Genomic DNA, 18,916 nt, shown 5'->3' on the forward strand with positions numbered 1-18,916 from the left:
ATAGCGCTTTACTTGGTCCTAAGGACCCCAAAGCGCTATACACTATACACAATCATCCACCCATCCACACACACATTCACACACTGGTGATGCCAGCTACATTGTAGCCACAGCCGCATTGGGGCGCACTGACAGAGGCGAGGCTGCCGGACACTGGCGCCACCGGGCCCTCTGACCACCACCAGTAGGCAACGGGTGAAGTGTCTTGCCCGAGGACACAACAACCAAGACTGTCCGAGCCGGGGCTCGAACCAGCAACCTTCCGATTACAAGACGAACGCCCAACTCTTGAGCCACGATCGCCCGAAGAAGAAATATCTGTGGATGCAATGATTTTATTTTTGAATAATAACTTTCATTGCACTTTCAGCTCTTCTCAGAGTGTCTTTTACAATATGGCTGGATAATTTTATCTCTGTAGGCCTCCCACTCATATAAATTATTTAGCTCTATAAGGTTTGTGTTAGCAGCCTAACACAGCTAGAAGCGTTTAAGTTACATCTCTGCTGGATGACAAATCATTTCACTGTGTATATGTATTCATAGTGGATCTTACAACCATACAACCAGCAGCTCGAGACGTTTTAGAAAACTGATGCTGCTTCCTTGTGATTTGTCCAGTCAGCGTATGTGTGTATATTTACGTGTATTTGTGTGTTTGTGTATGCAAAGAAAGGCAGCACCACACAGGTTTATAGCGATGGTATTGATTTCTGTCACTTTTGCTTTTATGTGTATCCACATGCTGTTCAATAGACAGTAAAAAGAAGCTGATATCAATCGCTGTAAACATTTTTAAACCTCAGTCACTTCTGACAACATTCAGTTCACTCCAGTATATCAACAAAATATATATACACACTATATTTTGCCACCTTGTAAATTCTGCTGCCTCTGTTGCCATCCTAGTGGCCCTTTTGATATCTAGTACGTTCTGGGCTCTGCAGAGGGACTGGCTTACAACCCATCTGCATCCCCCTTCAATTCACCTGCTTCTTCCCCCATTTTACTTTTGGAGGCTTCTTTTAGCCAAGTGCACTTTGTCTTTTAGTTTATTTATAGTTTATCTGGGTCCTCTTAGAGACCAGAGAATAATCTGACCGGGGGTTTGGGATCAGACTGGGTGTTACCCTGTTGTAGCAGGTGGAAACCTAAGATGCCCCCTTTCTTGACTTTCATGGCGTTAACTAAATCTGTGTTGATATTATTTTGAAATACTTCGTAATACTAATTTTAGTTATTATATATTATTGTATTGTTATTATAAGTTTCAGATTTAGTTCCTCAATTTTGAGATTTTCCCAGTGTGCCATTAAATGGGAACGCTAAAGGGGAGAGAAGGGAAGGTAAAGGGGGATTACAAAGAGAGTATGCGTGTGTATTATAAATAACTCAAATCAATAATAAACGACATAGTATTTTAAGTTGGGTCTGGAGTTCTCTGGGGAGATGGATGAAAAAAGCAAAGCCCCCCATCACTATGAAGAGGAGGAGGGATGACGAGAGCATACCAAGGTACAAAAATACGACTCGGTGTCTTTTCTTCTTCCTGAGCTTGAACAGGTTCGTTTATTGTTTAGTGTGTGTGTGTGTGTGTGTGTGTGTGTGTGTGTGTGTGTGTGTGTGTGTGTGTGTGTGTGTGTGTGTGTGTGTGAGCAGCTCTCGTGTGTACATTATGAGTCGGACACCGTCCATTACTTATTCATCAGTTCTGTCTGCCTGCTTGCCACACTGTGTATTTCAGCATGCCTTGCGATCATTATGCCACATGCATTATTTAAGACACATGTGCACACTGACTATGATGCAGATAGTTATTTATCTGTGAATCACTCACTTATTGCCTCGTCTGTTTCTCTCTAAGGCTTCTAAATAACTGCAAAAGCCCAGTTTCACAGGAATTCATTGCCTAACTTGTATGAAGGTTCTGGGCTTTGACTAATATGAGTTGGTTTTACTTGATGAGCACTCGTCACATCCAGCAGTCCCAAGGATGCAGTTCGGTAGAAGCAACACTTACTGTATCTGCATGCAAACCTGTTGTGTATTTGACCTGATTGTTGCTGGCTGGCTATTGTCGGACATCAGTGATTTTGGCAGCGAGTCTTACGTGGAAGTCCCATATGTAGTTGTTATTACATTTGCTTAATATGCAAAAAAGCTGCAGTCTGAGGGGAGGAGGCACAAATGCTCAGGAGGGAGACTGCGGGAAGGGCAGCTGACGTAAAATATTTCCAAATAAAATATGTGGATCCATCTGCTGTGGTGATCCCTTGTGACTAAGGAAGCAGACAAAAGTCCCAATAAGACACATATTAACAACAGGAAACAACATCTGCTGTGGCACCACAACATGGTTTGAACAACTCCGTGTGGAGCAAGAGAAGTTCTGTTTGTGTTGAAACTCTTTGTGAAGAGCTGTATATGGCACTGCAGCATGCTCCTTTATTTCAAGACTTTTGTTGATTACAAAACAAATTTGCTTTAATTGCTTCTTTCTTATGTTGTCCATCCAAACAAGCCCAATAATGCATGAGTGGTCTGAAAACAAGTCGTCCTTTTTGTATGCGGTGTTGACCAACGAACATTTTCCAAAGCCGACTACACGCACCCCGCTGTTCATTTTCATTTGTTAAGTTGTCAGATCGTTGCTGCTGCTCTTTGACCGTCGTCTTTCCCTCCCGGCTTTTCTCTGCACGCTGATTTCGCCGCGATGTGTCAGCGGCCTGTACGAGGGAGATTCTCCCTGTTCTAAAAATGACACGGTGTTTGTTTGCGTGCGTGTATGCCATTGCGGTTTGGGATCAGTAGCGTTAGGTGTTATCAGTGTCATGGCTGCATGATGCTTAGCTAAGCCTTTGACGTCAACACTATACAACAAGCTGATAAGGCAGGCCTTTATCGCAGCCAGGTGTGTAGGTGGGTTGTCTGATCAAACAAAATTGGCTTCCTGGATTCTACACTGAACTTCAAAAATAGCTTCTGCAAACACGCACACACAGGAACAGACCATGCTACACACGCATACATCCACACGTGTATGTACATGCACATTCATGGGAACATATGCAAAAATAGGACAGTATGCTGCATGCTGGTATCCTGTGTGCTTCCATGATCTCTTTAGTTTCAAACCTATCAGTGTAATTCCTTTCCCCCCCCGCTTCTGCTCTGTCCGTTTATTCTTATCTTTTCTCTTTTTCTTTTTCTTCTCCTTGTCAGCTTGGGCATTGCCATATTCCATATGCACTAATGTGAATAATAATAGAAATGAATAAATGGATAAAGGAAAGAAAAGAAGAAGAAAAACACGCAAGGAACCTTTAAAGAGTTTACAGAGCCCGTCTTGGAAAAGCAAGATCATGATGATTGCAAAAGCTGCCAGGCTAGACGGCCGTTAAAGAAAATAATTCTTTGTTACTTTTTGATTTTTTTTTTTTTCAGACATAAAAACTGCAAAGGACATCTCTGACCTTGGATGTGTATGTTGCAAGCACTGGACATATCTCAGTTGGACTGAGCAGTCCTAACCCTTCAGTGTTGTTTAACTCCATATGCAGTGGATCAGAAAACCATCTGTTTCCCATCAGAATCAAAATGAAGACAATTGTTTTCAACTGCCTTGCAAACGGGGTTACTCATAAAAGTGAAAAATTGAACATTCTCCACAGTGGCAGTATATCACTCATGTTTTTCTAAATGCAGTCCCGCGAATTTCAACTGAAAAAAACAAACAAAAAACAAACACTGGCGTGAGAGCCGAAGAAAGCCGACGCCATCACACCATCATAAAGTTGCTTGGCCCAAAGTTGCACCACATACCTGCGTATATGGGAGGGGCCGTCTCAAGAAATCGACCTGTGACTCAGCCCACAGATTCTGTTCACCATGATTCCTCTGTGCAGCGCTTGGTCCAGTTTGATTTTTGAACTTGTCAAAACTTGTATTTATTTAAAGAAATTAAAGCGTAACTGGCTCCACCCGGGCTCTGAACTGGCACCCTGTCGGTGAAAGGCAGGTGTCTGATTCCAGTTCACAACTGGCACCCTGCCTTTACTCCAGTGTAATTCAAGGGGAGTTGGAAAGCAGAGTGTTAGAGCGCAGAGGACAACTAACCCACTTGGGGCAAACAGTCAGGTCCATCCTGCCTGTTTCTTTTAACACATATCGACTGAACCTTCATTGAAAGAACCAAAAGGCACGTCAGGTGTTGCCCCCAGAGGAGCACTTGTCTTAAGTGGACTGATTCCACTCAGTAGGCCAGTCCTTCAGCCGTCCCCTAAACGCTCCCCGTTATCATTCAATCCCAAACTCATCACTAATCTACAAATAAGGTTTCAGGCCTGTGATTCAGCGTCTCTCCTGTTTACTAGTCATGCATTCTTGCTAAGATTTACTTATTTAACTGCTTCAGTAGAACTCCTTAAACAGATGAACCTCTTTCCGTCTTGTGTAATAATAATCCATTATTTGCATATTTAGGTGGCGATGATTCACTGGAATAAAAGGTACTTTTCTTTTTAAAAACAGAAAGAGTTTCCAGAACAAAGTTACTAACATCATAAAGTTTCTGGGGTATCAGTCTCCACCAGTAAACAGCTCGTTTTGTTTCTATGTGCGTGTTTGTAGTGAACAGAGACAATGTCTGTGACGTATGTGTGTCTTCAGTGGTTGTAATGTATTGCTACTGTCAAACCAGCTTCACAGAAAGCGACTGTCTATGCTCAAAGGTTCCTGGTGTGTAGGAGGATTTTACATAAAGTGTGTGTGTGTCTGTTAATAAATGTGTAAGCGTGGGTAAGTACAACTTGGCTCTGTTTAGTCCAAAAATGCAGATTTAGTGCACGAAAGCATAGGTGGTGTAGGGAAATAGGAATGTAGTGTTTGCCGGTGTGTTAGAAGAGGGAGAGTGACTGTAATAAAATGCTCAACATGCCCGAGACTGCCCCCTGATGTCACTGAGAGCCGAGGGAGAGAGAGTGGGAGAGAGAGTGAGTGGGAGGGGACCGGAGGAGCAGAGGGAGGGAGGGAGAGTGGCAGCTGGAGGGCAGAGCAAAACACGTCAGTGAGAGGAGCAGAGAGAGGCGACAGAGTGAGAGACGGACTGTGTGAAAGACCGAGAGGGAGAAAGATTTGTTGTTAGGACCTAACCCAGGCCGGTCTGCTGTGTCTGTGTGCTGCAGTGGACTTGAACGCCATCTCTTCTCACTCGCACTTTTGGCTACAAACGCACTTTCTGTCTCTCTCTCGCTCAGATACTGTACGCCACTCTCAAACGTGCAAGAACAGCGCAGCACGGCATAACTGATGGGTAAGAGCTATTCCTGTTATGCAGAGAATTACTGTTCAAACCGCATGTAGTGAAGTGCTTTATGTTATCCTCGTGTAGCTGTGCTCGGCCGGCTTGTAGGTTTGTTGTGGTTTTCCTTTGTGTAAAGGATGTGTTGTTGGAGTCTTCTTTCACAGAGTTTATTCAGTGCAGTGTGCTGATTGTACATTAAGTGATCAACAGGCGTGCATCTGTTTATGCAGACTCTTGTTTTGCCTGTGGATGTGTTGCTGTGTTACGTATATATGTTCACTTAGGGAGTGAGTGCATGTTCGTGTGTGTGCATGTTCATTTGCTGTGTGTGTGGGTGTGCGGCTTGGAGTAGTGGCAGTGTTTATTGAATGGCACTGATGTATGGAGGCTCGCTCAGCGCAGCCTTTAACTGAATGGAGCAGATGGCAGTGGCTGCGTCTGTCCTTCCGCACAGCCTATTGTGCACATAAGTGTGCATGTGTGGAGCAAAATGCATGGAAGTTAGTGTGTAAGCTCACTGGGACTACTGCTCGACATATAAACAGAAAGGACTGAATGTTAGATTGCATCCCGTATCACCATTTGACTCTGCTGCTGCCTGCCTTGGATCACTTTAATTTATCTCAGTTTACTCCAGCTTTGACATTTAAAATCACAGCGCTGTGACACAGCTAGATAATCTCCTTGAAAAGTGCTAGTATACACTTTTTGTATCTCTTTATCTCCTAACGAGAACACTTTAGTACTAAATGCATTTTGTTTTTTTATAAGTTAATCTGGGGAAATATCGCCAGAGAAAGGAGGAAGCAGAAAAAACCCACAGGTTTTTGGTGGCCATGTTACCATGCTACTGGGACATGCAGCGAGGCATACATCAACAGTCACACCCACCCACCCCGGACTTGACAGTAAAGCACTGAGCTAAATGCACATGCAGATCGTTTGTTGAATCGCTTGCCTACCGTCATTGGTTCACCCTCCACCTCAAGCCCCACCCCTTCTCCACTGTCCGACCAACCACTGGCCACAGTCCCAGCAGTCACCATGGTGTTTGCCTCCCTCCTCTGTGAGCACCTGAGTCTGCTGGGCTCGCAGCCGGTTGACATTATGTCAGCGATTGCTGTTCATTCTAAATTTGTGAGGCTTGTGTTGACATTTGCTCATTCTGTTGGAACTGTGAATGAGTTTGCACTCTTAGTTTCTCATAAGCTGTGAGTAAACATACATGGGAGTGCACAGGAGCCCAGTGGGGCGAGGAACTCCTCTGGGAGTCCTCGTCTATAAATAACTCTGTGTGATCCATAATCTTAGCCTGATTGGGGGGGTGATGATGAGCGGAAGGAGGGAGGGGTACATCGAGGGACACAGTGATGAATGAGGAGATAAGAGAGAGAGAAGAGGAGGCAGAGCCTGGCATTTCAAGAGTTTTGTTTATGTTGGGTTTCGTTGCTTTCAGTCAGGCCGTAGTCATGAACTCTCTCGATCCTGAACGATTTCTACAAAGTAAACACAATTTCCTGTCCAGAGTTTATCTTACGTTTGCCTTTTATAGTTTTAAAGAGACGTCCTGGGGCTTAAGGACATTTAGAGCCAACTTCATTTGTGAATTATTCGAAAAAAGACTTTTTTTTATTTATTACAATTTGCAGTGTTTTGTGCAACAAGGTTGCAAGAACCACAGCAGTAGTCTCCACACGTGCACATATACTCGAGATAGAAATCAGTGCGTAATAATAGCGCTAGTATTTTTATTCGTTTATTTCAGGAAGCATCTGTTAGCATTCATTCTGAATTGCTCATCCAAATCTGCAGCGAGAATCTTTGCATTATCACGTCCGTTGTTGTCGGGGTGAGTCAGCTGTTATGAAAGCACCTCTCCTCCCCGTAAGCCAATGCCATATTCACAGAGTGCGATCAGTGTAAGCTGGGCTAATTACTTCACAGGTGGCTTCTCCCAGGGCTGTATGTCGCCCTGTTTGTCTGCCGCCATTGACAAGGCTTTGTTTACTATAAACATGCCTCTGAGGTTTGTTATTAGGAGAGCTGCTGGTGTTTTTGTCACGGTGCAACTGTAACAGTACTGCGATCCTTGAGAGCCGTGTCAGCTTGACTGTGAACTGTTAGTGATGCAAATATGTTTCCTTGGCTGTCAAAAGTTTGGAGCTCCCTCTTTTTAATGATCCAAAGCATAATTGTGTCTGGATAATTAAAGAAAATAGTTTCAGCCCCTAAAGATACACAATCCCGACAGCATTACAGTCTTAAGTGCATCTTCTCTCATGTGAGATGCATTTATCCAAGAGGATGAAACCATAGGAGCAAAAACATTCTCTCTGGGCACTGGAACGACTTCTCCGAGTCTGTGCAGTTTGGGTATAGACTGTGTTGGTACATGATCCTTATTTATCTTCCTGTGTCTCTTTGTGTAGCTAACAACACAATCTGTAGCCAGCAATAGCTCTCAGTGCAGTCTTAATGTGGCAGCCCAGTGTGGTTAGCCTCGGAGTAGCTGGTCGAAGCGATGATTATTACACCGCCTCCCTATTTCTCTCCATCTCTGTCTCTTCCTGGCCGTCGGCACTAGTAGCCCCTCAGTTTGAGGATAAGTAGCTGTAATTAGTTTATTTTGCTGCCTGGCTTTAGCCTTGCACTTGGCCATTGATCACAGCTCCGTAAGTGGCCGGCCGTGTTAACATAATAAAACATACAAAGGCATTTGGCTTTTAAAATTGCTTCCCATGTAGACGCACAGAGGTAACCCAGTGCTTCTAAAACACTGTTTGCACAACACAAACCGCACAAAGGAATATGCATCACAGGGACAAGGGTATATTCAGGACCAGCTGCTCCGAGGTGGGGAGAGGGGGACTGCTGTGGCACAAGTTTAGCACCGTTTTTGGGTAAAAATTATTTTGGTTCTTTGGCGCATGTTTTTGGCTGAGAAACTCGCTCTGCTGTGTTTGAATCGTGGCACTAAGTGTCAGCTTGTTGGCAAAACGTGTGTGTCTGATAAGTTTCATGTGTTAGTTTACTAATCTGTGCTGCGAAAACACGAGTTGCTCCATATTTCATTTCAGGTCATGCGAGACAGCTGCGTTTGTTGTTTTATTGTTTAGTAATAAACATCTAAGGATTCCATAGGGTTGCATGAAAGTTTGGATAGCTGAATTTGTACTTTGCTGTGAAGTGATCGTGTGTGTGTGTGTGTGTGTGTGTGTGTGTGTGTGTGTGTGTGTGTGTGTGTGTGTGTGTGTGTGTGTGTGTGTGTTTGAGAGCGTGTGCCAGAGGCCTGTTTACAGGACATTTGTGCCACTCACCTAAGTTCATGTGGAAACATTTACAGTTGAGGTGGCATTAATTGAGGTCCAGCTCCATTCATGTTTGTCACCACTGATTGTCAAACAAAACGTTTTGTTTTGTTTGACCTTGATGTTTATTGCTTATTAAATATGTGTGTAAACAGCTGACATGTTTGTGTAAATGTTTGCGTGAGAGGCGAGAAGGGGGCTGAATTTGAACATGGTTCAGTGCGGCTGGCTTTGTTTGGATAACATGGTTGATTGGGACCGACTCTTTACTCAACATGGCAGTCACTGTGGTCCTCTAATGAGGCTCCTGCATGTAGACACAGATGACTCACCCGTCACAGTAAATGCTGCTAAATTCACCTGGCGTTATGTTTTTTTTAAGAGCAGCAAGAGTGGCGCAGCTGGATGGTAAACTCTTAAGTCTTTAAATAAACCTCCACCCTTGCCTAATTAATTCTAAGCCTAGTCCTTTTCATCTTTTCCAACTGAAGGATTTAACAGAACTTCTAATGTCCAGCCTATAAACAAGTCCCTGCAAGAGCAGTGATACAACCAAACACACACACGTGTGCACCAGCGAAGCACCAGCAAGTCTGGCCTAGCCACACCCTTCTTCTCTCCCATGCTGTCCCATTGGGTGGTGTCAAGTTTCTCCCCGCACTGAAAACCTGCCCAGTACCAAAGATGTCATTGGACCTTTCCTGCAAGTAACTGCAACTTCATCGCCACCTCATTGGCCACCAGGGATGCCAGAACATCCACGATAGGCTGGGGAGCCTTCGCGCTGGTTTTAGGTTATTGATCGCTGGTGGAGGGCTTGGCGTGGTGCAAGCTGCTTCTCCACACAGCAGATATTGATCCGAGTAGACCAAATGGTGCACGTGAGGTTTTGATGTATAAGTCAGAATTTACTTGCAACACTGCATAGATAAAAGGTTTATTTCAAAAACTGAATCTGCAATTTGGATTGAATGGAGTAGCGTGCTAATGGTGTTTGATCACAGCATGTTTTATTCAAAGATCAAGGCACAGAATTTGATTTTTTTTTCTCGTTTCCCTGGTGTGCTACTTTTTGTGTGTAAGCTGCTGTGTTGTTTGCTTGTAGAGAACTAATCTGATTGCACTCGTACCCTGAGCTGTTGCATGACAAGCAGGGCATTACCTTTCATTTACCATGGGGCCCTGTGCGACCTCGCTGGATTATTCATATAAAGCAGATTAAATGATGCAGACTGAGTAAATCATAAAGGAAGCAACAAAAACAGATGGGTCTTTACGGTTTATTCCTGCCTGCTAATATTTTAACACCTTGTCGTGAGGTTTAAAAAGTCGATTCCTGCGACCTTTTTCTTTACGGTGTCACGTCTGAAGTCGTGACGGCTGTGACACAAGCAGTTCTGCTCACACACACACACGGTAACAAACCGAAACGCAGACACGCACAAATCCTTGCTGTGAAATTCATGTTGGGGTGGGATGGGCGGTGTTTTCGCTCTCTGATGTTTGTATGGATTTACATAAACACGTTTTCTCCCTCTGCCGCTTACACTGATGCTCTGATGATCTCCGGCTTTCAAAATCTCAGACACATTTTATGCTTTCGCTGTGTCCCTAATGCTCTTATCTGCTGTGTACAGCTATAAAAACAGACTTAAGTTCTCAGTGCTAACGTTACAAGCAGCCGCGAGCACCATGAAGTGTAATGATGAGTGCAGCTGGCACGGCCACAGAGTTTGGACATCTGATGTAACAAGTGTCCGTCTGTCTCATTTGGATCAAAGAGGACATGATGTTTTGGCTGCTATTAAATGAACTTAAGATGATCTTTAAATAATTACAAATTTAATGTGAACATATAATAAAATTTCCTGCTCACTGTTCCCTGCTGTTTCAGTGGACGTGAGCACAGCGGCGCTGCCCTCCACCGCCACAGCCATCCTTCCCATGGATCTGCGCATAGTGGACCACGCTCACCACCAGCAGCAGCAGCCCTCCTTTGGCTTGGTTCCTCCACCCCACCCCACGCCACCCACCTCCACGTCTACTGAGACAGGCCGCGGACCAGTCATTAGTAAGTCTCCGCTTATCTTGCGGCATTCCAGCCCGTAGATGTAGATGCGCTGAGTAATCGCGTCTCCAAAACCTCCCACAGGCCAGCAGGAGCAGCACCTGCAGCAGGAGCTGGTGGCTCTTAAACACAAGCAGCAGCTCCAGAGGCAGCTACTCATCGCAGAGTTTCAGAGGCAACATGAACAGCTATCACGACAACATGAAGCCCAGATGCAGGAGCATGTCAAGGTGAGGTGTTGTGATGAAGATGGAGAGGAGAAAATTTCCTCTCCTCCCGTGTGTGTGTGTGTGTGTGTGTGTGTGTGTGTGTGTGTGTGTGTGTGTGTGTGTGTGTGTGTGAGAGAAAGCTGGATGGGGGTGAGGCGGGAAATCTTCCTCGGATACTGTAGAGCTGTACTCAGCAGAAATATGCCTGGTGAAGGGCAAACAGAAACAAATTGAATTTAAGTGTGTATGCTGGTGTAATCTGATCTAGTGCTGGTACGTTTTTCAGCAAATCACCCAGCTGAAAACGCCCCAAAAAACCTGACTGTGTTGCCATGACCACAAAACCAAAAGGTAACAACGACTGTCATTTTGGCCTGACTGCATCTCTAACGGGCGTAGCTACCTCGATGCCACCCGCTTTGAACCTGGATGTGACAGCAGAGTGACCGTGAAACCCTCATCCTTACTGGCTAGTGACACACAGGTCGTTACAGGTTGCTTGCCAACAAGTATATTCCGGATAATCCAATATAAAATAAAATAACAAAAATGAGTGACTGAGCCCATAAATTCATCAGGAGAGTGTTTACAGAGAACCATTTCCCCATAGACTTCTGTAGGACTGGAACCACAGCTGTCGCCCCCTTGTGGCCATTAAAAATAATGCCATTCTATATTAGCTTTGCTTTTCAGACTCAGTCTTTCTTGCTTTCTGTGATGTTATTTATTTATCTGCAGATCACCATGGCTAAGTCCTTTCAGCTCATACTGATTCTTCTTTACTCTCCTCGTCCTTCTCTCAGCACCAACAGGAGTTACTGGCGCTCAAGCATCAACAAGAACTGTTGGAGCACCACAGAAAGATGGAGCAACAACGTCACGAGGAGCAGCTGGAGAAGCAGCAGCGGGAACACAAACTCCAACAGCTCAAAAACAAGGAGAGGGGACAAGAGAGTGAGTAGCGACTGCCACAGAGAATTATTTTTAAAGAAAGCGACCAAGAGATCTTCATCAAAAATGTGCACAGTGTTACTGTAAGAAGGTAACGTATGGCCAAAATAGTCAGTTCAGTGCTTGGATTTACTCCGCAGTGGGATCAAAGGTGTTATGAACAAAGTCTTCGTGTTCGACCGAGCGCATATTTGCTCTGCTGTGCGCTGCCAACATCTGCTGTACCTGTGCAGAAACACTGTGCCATATTATCACAGCAGGTGTCAGAGGAGCTTGGCCCTCGCAGCCCCTCTGTCACAGCACCTGCAGTTACAGCACAGCAGTCAGAACAGCCTGACCTCACACATTCACCGCAGGGAATATCATAATAAGACAGCCAAGACGGGGTTAGAGGGGCGAGACGTCGTGCAGAAAGACGTGTCGTCAGTTTTTCTACAGGCGGACTGATTGTGAAATAAAATGACAGCAATAAAGCTGAACCAGGCAATGTTCTCTCTCTCTCTTTATTCCCTTTAAACATATTTCTTGGTCTGGTATCATTTCTTTAGACATCATTGCATCAGTTATTTAATCTCTGTGCTCACCAATAACAACTGGGACAGAGCAAGATCATCTCTATTGTTTCCTCTACTCAAAATATTCGAACTCTCCTTTAAAATAAAATGTGATTCCTTATTATTTTAGCAGCATCAAGCTAATTGTGTTTCTAATTGTTACAGCTAAATAGTACTCGTATGAAAGACTCACTGCGTAATTGACTTTGAATTTCCTTGTTGAATGGCGCTTTGTTTATAAACTTGCCCTTTCGATGACATTTCTGAGCCACACTTTACTAAATTGCTTCTTCACTTGTACTTATACTTGAATCAGTCTTGTAATATAGGAAATATGCATCCATCCATGCTGCTGTGTGTTTGTGCGCATTTTCATGTCTGTAAATGAACAAAACGAGGTTTTGGATACGACCGTAAATAAATAAATAAATATACACACACACACACACACACACACACACACACACACACACACACACACACACACACACACACACACACACACACAGTGTATGGACCCCCACTTTTCAGAGCCATTATTTTTTTCCAGTAATGCCCTTTTTCTCAATCATTCTGCGCTGAGCAGAGTGAGCCTACAGTTTGACGTCTATGGAAAAAGCATTGGGTTGCAAACAGAGGAAGCTTTGTTAAGTACTGCACTAAATTGCATCTGAGGCAGTCTCATAAAAGCCAATTTGCTTCAGTGGCAAAGCAGACATTTTGGGATGTCAGCACTTCCAGCTGCACCATGATTTAGGGAACATGTATTAGCTGTTGTCATTTTCACACAGTGAATTTACCACTTCTGCTCTGAGGCTTGACACGTCACCTGTTATCACTCCTACTGTCACATTCTAATGAAAACACACCTCTACTCTATTCTCTACTTTCTGAAACCAGTTTTTTAAGCCCGGCTTCCCTCGCTCTTCATCTCTCCTTCCCTCTCACCTGCCTCTGTCTCCCTCCCTTGATAATTTGTTTGTTGCTGTGAGAGGAGGTTGGTAATTGAGGAGAGACCAGGAGCGGAGTGAAACTCGTGATGCACGTCTTCGAGGCAGGTTACGTAGCGCTGCAGTGGTCTCAGTGGGATTTCAGTGACACTCTAATGCAAGATTGTGCACTCTGATTGTAGAACTCAGATTGCCATTATCTGTCAAAGTATGGATGGATGTAGTTATAATCTTCCTAGTGTCACAGACTGGAGAATATGGCAGCAGCTCTCGTAGGGCAAAAGGTTCTTTGTGTTTTGGTTGGGAAGGACGTGGCTGTGCTGAAAAATGTTCGCTTGCTTACTGTTCTGCCCGTCTCTGTGTTGCTGTGCAGGTGCAGTCGCCAGTACAGAGGTAAAGATGCGACTTCAGGAGTTTGTCCTGAACAAAAAGAAAGCCTTGGCTCAGCGAAACCTAAACCACTGTCTGCCCAGTGACCCACGCTACTGGTATGGGTGAGTGTCATTGTTTTTGCACACGTTCTACAACAACCGCGTCACAATTTGTGGAGGAATTCCTGAATATCTGTTTGGCTGCACTCGGAGTGTAAGTAGTGAAAGTGAATTTCTGAGTGTTGCATGTTTTTTTTTTTGTTTTTTGTTTGTTTGTTTTTGCCAGTTCATCTCAGTGAATAAACATTTTACCACAAATGCATTGCATTAATTGCCAACTTGACCCAATTCGGTGGAAAACTGATAGCAGACTAAATTAATCTTATTGCTGTTTTGTTGCTGTCTTGGCACAAAGTCAGTTTGAAGATGGTGGCTGCCCGCGAGCAGTCACAGACTTCCCCCACCTTCAAACCAACCATTTCAAGTTCATTGCACACGGAGGTTGCAATGAATCTCCAACCACTGTGTTCCTTATTGTGACTGTACCATTGTGAACGTGGTGCCGGGGTTACCACCGTCCATCTGTGTGGAGTTTTGATGTCCTCCTCCTCCTTCTTCCTTCTAAAGTCAAACATTTTAAAGATGAAAGAATTTTAGAGCAATTTCTTCACACGGGTCAGGAATTAAATGACAAACCCCTGAGCCCTACACTGATGGCTCTGTTATACCGCGGTCCACTTTTCTACTTCTGATAGAAATCAGGATGCGACGTTTTGGATTAACATGTCATTAACAGCTCTCGCTGCCACCATCAGACTGGTCTTTCATACATCAGGTGGTTTAATATAGACTTTGTAGATTGATTGAAGTGAAAAGACTTTGTTTTAAATGCTTTATGTTGACTTCTTTTAAAACATTTTCACATCAGTATTTCAATAACCTTAATATTCAGAGCTATGAAACATCAGCATGTCATATTTCTCATGCATTTACGAGAGTTTGGTTGCTGCTTTTTTTTTTTTTTTAATCTAAGCAAAAAAAGAATCGACACTAGGAAAAATATCAAACATAAAAACCAGTGATGAGCAACATGAAAGTCTCTCATCATCCTGGCTTTGCAAACATGGCGAACCCCGTGGTGTTATGAACTCCTGTTGTGTAGGCGTCTGTCATTGATGTGCTTTTGTGTTCACATCAAATTTCCAACATCAGCATTAGCCTCTCTGAGTCGAGCTGCAGAGAAAACGTTGAAGCGATGAGGCTTTTTTTCCTGTCAGTGTTTGTTGTCAGTGATTGACAGCTAGCTCTCTTTGAGGTGTGTGCGCATGTTTGAAGTGGGCAGAGAGAAAAGACAATGGCACCTCTCCTGTGCTTTAAATATTTGAAGAGGCTTTAAGCAGTCAAACATTTCTGCCAAGGCAGGAGATGATGGAATAATCAGGAGGACTGTGCTGCCAGTCGCTATAAATCACGCTTATCACGGTTTCCCCTTTCTTTAGGGTTCTCTCCGTTTGTTTGACCTGTTGGCATTCTCCTCACTTCTCTCATGCGTGTATTCCCTCTCTGTTTCACCTCTGCCTCTGTGCATTTTCAGCCCGTTTACTTTCCTAAAATGGAAAAAAAAGGTTTTCAGCTTTCAGGCTTTGTCCCTCTAGCTTTACCTCTTTCTTCCTTCCACCCACGTCATTGTCCACGCTCTGACGTGTCTAGCTGACTTTGGAGAGAAGACACAAGCTTGTGTGTGGGTATGCAAGTATCAAAAGTCACGTATAGTAATAGATTGAGCTGGGAATGTGTCGTGTGTACAAAGCCGGCGGAGCAGAGTTTCCGCATTCATGTAGCACGTTATACTGATACTGTTTAGTGTTTTTAATCGTCTATTTTGTGTTGTTTTTTTTGTTTTTTTGCAGAAAAACTCAGCATAGCTCTTTGGACCAGAGCTCACCTCCACAAACGGCACTGTCAGCGTACAACCATCCCATGCTGGGCACATACGACTCCAAAGATGACTTCCCTCTCCGCAAAACCGGTACAGAAGGCTTTGCTGAAGTTGTGTTGATTGTTGACATTCTCCACACTTCCACAGTGCTGCACTGATCTTCCTTCTTCCTCATTTAGCAACGTGAAAGTTTTGTCTTACCGGTTATCAACCACATGAAAAATTACGGGAGCTCTTAAAATTGTTGTTTAAAAAGATAACACGGAAGATTGAAGATAATAGAGCCCTCTGTTTGCTTAGTAGTCCGTTAGCTTAGCATTGCGTGAGGACTGGAGGCGGAGTCTGTCTAGACACACACTAGATTTTGCTGTTTTGGGTTTGGTTTTTTTATGAAAAGCCAAAGTAGAAATGACAACAATGGGCAGGTTGTCAAGCAACCAGCACAAACTCAAAGATAAGAGACCTGAAATGGTTCTGAAAAAACATTTGTCTTGGTTTCAAGGTCTTACAGTAAATGTGAGTGGAAACATTTTTGTTTACGGTCAGCTTCTCCTTAGAAAAACTCTGTAGGCTGTTTGCATTCTTTAAGATTTTAACCCAGTCATTCGGTCACACGTCTTCACAGACACCATGGATCGCTCCGGTCAACAAAACAGCGCTGAAGGAAATGTAAAACAAACTTACTGCCTTTTGGTTGCATCAGATTCTGTCCATCTGTCCATATTAAGCACAGCCAAGCTGTGATTATTCACTTAGCGTCAGCAGCTGCTTTGGCCGTATCACTGGCTGCTTTCACAGCTGGAGGCCAAACTCTGTGTACTCTGCACTCTTGCCCACCTGCTGCGCATTGGAGGCAGGAATGATTTTTCCTGGCACACAAACTCACACTGCGAGTTTCAACTTTCAGGGACACTTTATGTAATTCAGGAATTTTCCCCTGAGAAATATCCACAACTTAAAAATTCTTCCCACTGAGCACTGACACAAAGCTTAATGAGGAGTTAATTATATATCAGAGCGCGCGTGCAAAGACCTCTTTAAGATAAGTGTTTTGGATTTTAAGGTATTTCTGCTTGCGCGATATAACCAGAGAAAGAGATGGAAAACTCGATTGCGTATAGACATACAGATACGGCTACTGAGGAACTGTTGTGTCAGAAGTGAGCAGGACTGGCTGAAGTGAATATGTGAACTGTGTTCGGAGGAAGTGAGTGAAAGCAGTCGCCGCAGTCGTGCACTCTGCTGACGCTGGAGCTGTCACACATGACGTTTTTGCCCTATTATGTTCACTGAATGTGCATTAAAAATTATTTTTTGACTAGCAAGTTCAGGCACACAGTATATTCCAAAAGGGGCTCATTGTCCAAGTATGGAGGGCTTTGTGGTAATGACTCTCAGAACACAGAAGGCCACTTTGAACGCTATGGCAGGAAGTCTGCAAGGCCTTCACGACAGAGGCAGACTTGTCATGCTGACCCCATTTCTCCCTGTCTCTTTCATACGAGATCACACACTGACATTCCCATAACACACTTTGCACTAATGTCGAAGCATGCAGGATATCCGCGTGCAATTCAGAACTTTCCTTTTTCCTTCTTTTATCCTGCTCGGCTTTACATTTTGACACTCCTTTATGAGCTGCATGTCTCTGGTGACTGTAGTCAGGAAGGTCACGTCCTAGCTTCGAGTTTAACTGCGTTCTTTATTGCTCCTGTCTAACCCCAGGATGAACACTTAGCACTTCTACATATTAAACTAAACAAAAGGTAAATCAAGCAAAAGACTGACTGTTCGTGATGTTGCTGGAATGTGAATTGGTTGCGCTATGCTCTTATGGGTCGCTCTGGTATGTTACAAATGGCGGTAAAATAGCTGAATTGTAAAAATGACTCCATTCTTTCATTCTCGCTTCTCATATACGGCTCGGCTGTCGCTGGTTTTAACAGTTGTGTCTCCCCTGAGAAAACCTCAGTGTTTATAATCAAAGGGAAACTGTTGGCGAGCTCTTTGGTGTCTTATGTTCATATTTATTTAATGTGCCCGCAAGAAATCTTTTCTTGAATTATGGTTTTTAATCACAATGCTGTCTTTTCATGCCATAAAATGGCTTTAGTGAACTGCTTAATCAAAGTTGATTGACTTTATTTTATTTTTATTTTTTGTAGAACACATGCAAATGAGACAAAGGCTTGTCTATATGTCTTTGTGTCTGTGTCCATCTAATCCATTTATCTAATGTAGATCCACATATGATGTTTCTCGGAAGCTCAGTTGATGAGTTTCAGCAAACTGCTCTATTGATTTCCATAAACCTCCCTCCCTCCCTTTCCTTGGCACAGCAGCATGGCTTCCCCCGGCTTGACTCCTTTAGCCCGGGACTCCTCTGTCAAAACAAATGAGCATCTGATCAATATGTTTTAGATCTGAGAACCGGTTTCCCCGTCACCTCCCTATTAAAATATTAAATACCACATATGCAGATGTTTAATCTGAGATATAATGGATAACTTGAAGTGTAAGGGATCAGTTTTTGTCCTGTTCCGTGAACAGGAAACCATCAGCACGATTCATATAGCCACGTGACGTCAGGGAGTCTTGATGCATGGTCAAGCATCCAGGTAGGACGTTTCTAGAATTTCATCTGGATGTTTTGAGGGGGTGATAAAAGATATAAAATGTGCCTTAAATTCAAATATGTTATGCCATATCACATTTATCATGCTCGGACTGTTGGTTTTTAAAGTATGTGTTATATAGGTTATAAAAGTCCTTCTGGTCCCATCTATTATCACACCTACAAGGCCACACAGTTATGCTGCCTAATGTCCTGCTCTGGTGGGAGATTATCTAAATCTGAAAAAAAGAAAAACAAAATCGAGGCAGTACTGTAACAAGCAGTGTGTCCATGAAGAGTCAACAATAAGGAGCAGGAGAGGAAATAATTCCAGAGAAATGGGCTCTTAGACTAAGCCAAAGAAAGAAGGGCATGGATGGAGGTGAAGGAGGCACAAAAGGCTGCAATAAAACGCTATCATCAGCAGAAAAAAGAACAGTCTGGGCCCTCTGCAGCGAGTGTGTTCGCACGTGTGCACACTGGTGTGCTTCTGCCCAGTCGGCATTAACACCCTTCAAAGTCACTGTGTCCTGAGGTGAACACTCCCATTGTGAATGGTGCCCAGCAAAGACATACACCCTGCTTCACCCTCCTTCCTCGTCTCTTTAACGTCCTTCTAATCTCCAGCTTGTCCTTCAGTAGCGGTCGCA

At 43.8% G+C, this 18,916-nt stretch overlaps 1 protein-coding gene across 4 annotated transcripts in view; it reads left to right on the plus strand.

Moving 5' to 3' along the window:
• hdac4 (histone deacetylase 4) overlaps positions 1–18,916 on the plus strand; it is a 123,663-nt gene that overhangs the window by 56,921 nt on the left and 47,826 nt on the right. For 2 of the 4 annotated variants that reach the window (XM_026144284.1, XM_026144285.1), the window contains 5 exons: positions 10,505–10,681; positions 10,763–10,908; positions 11,691–11,841; positions 13,716–13,836; positions 15,624–15,742. In XM_026144284.1, coding sequence (XP_026000069.1) covers positions 10,505–10,681; positions 10,763–10,908; positions 11,691–11,841; positions 13,716–13,836; positions 15,624–15,742 — 714 coding nt within the window. Of the gene's footprint in view, positions 1–5,056; positions 5,312–10,504; positions 10,682–10,762; positions 10,909–11,690; positions 11,842–13,715; positions 13,837–15,623; positions 15,743–18,916 lie in introns of those variants that run through there. The other 2 variants (XM_026144287.1, XM_026144286.1) reach the window with 2 other exon arrangements.

This window comes from Astatotilapia calliptera, chromosome 16 (genome assembly GCF_900246225.1).
Source record: "Astatotilapia calliptera chromosome 16, fAstCal1.2, whole genome shotgun sequence".
Lineage (NCBI taxonomy): Eukaryota > Metazoa > Chordata > Actinopteri > Cichliformes > Cichlidae > Astatotilapia > Astatotilapia calliptera.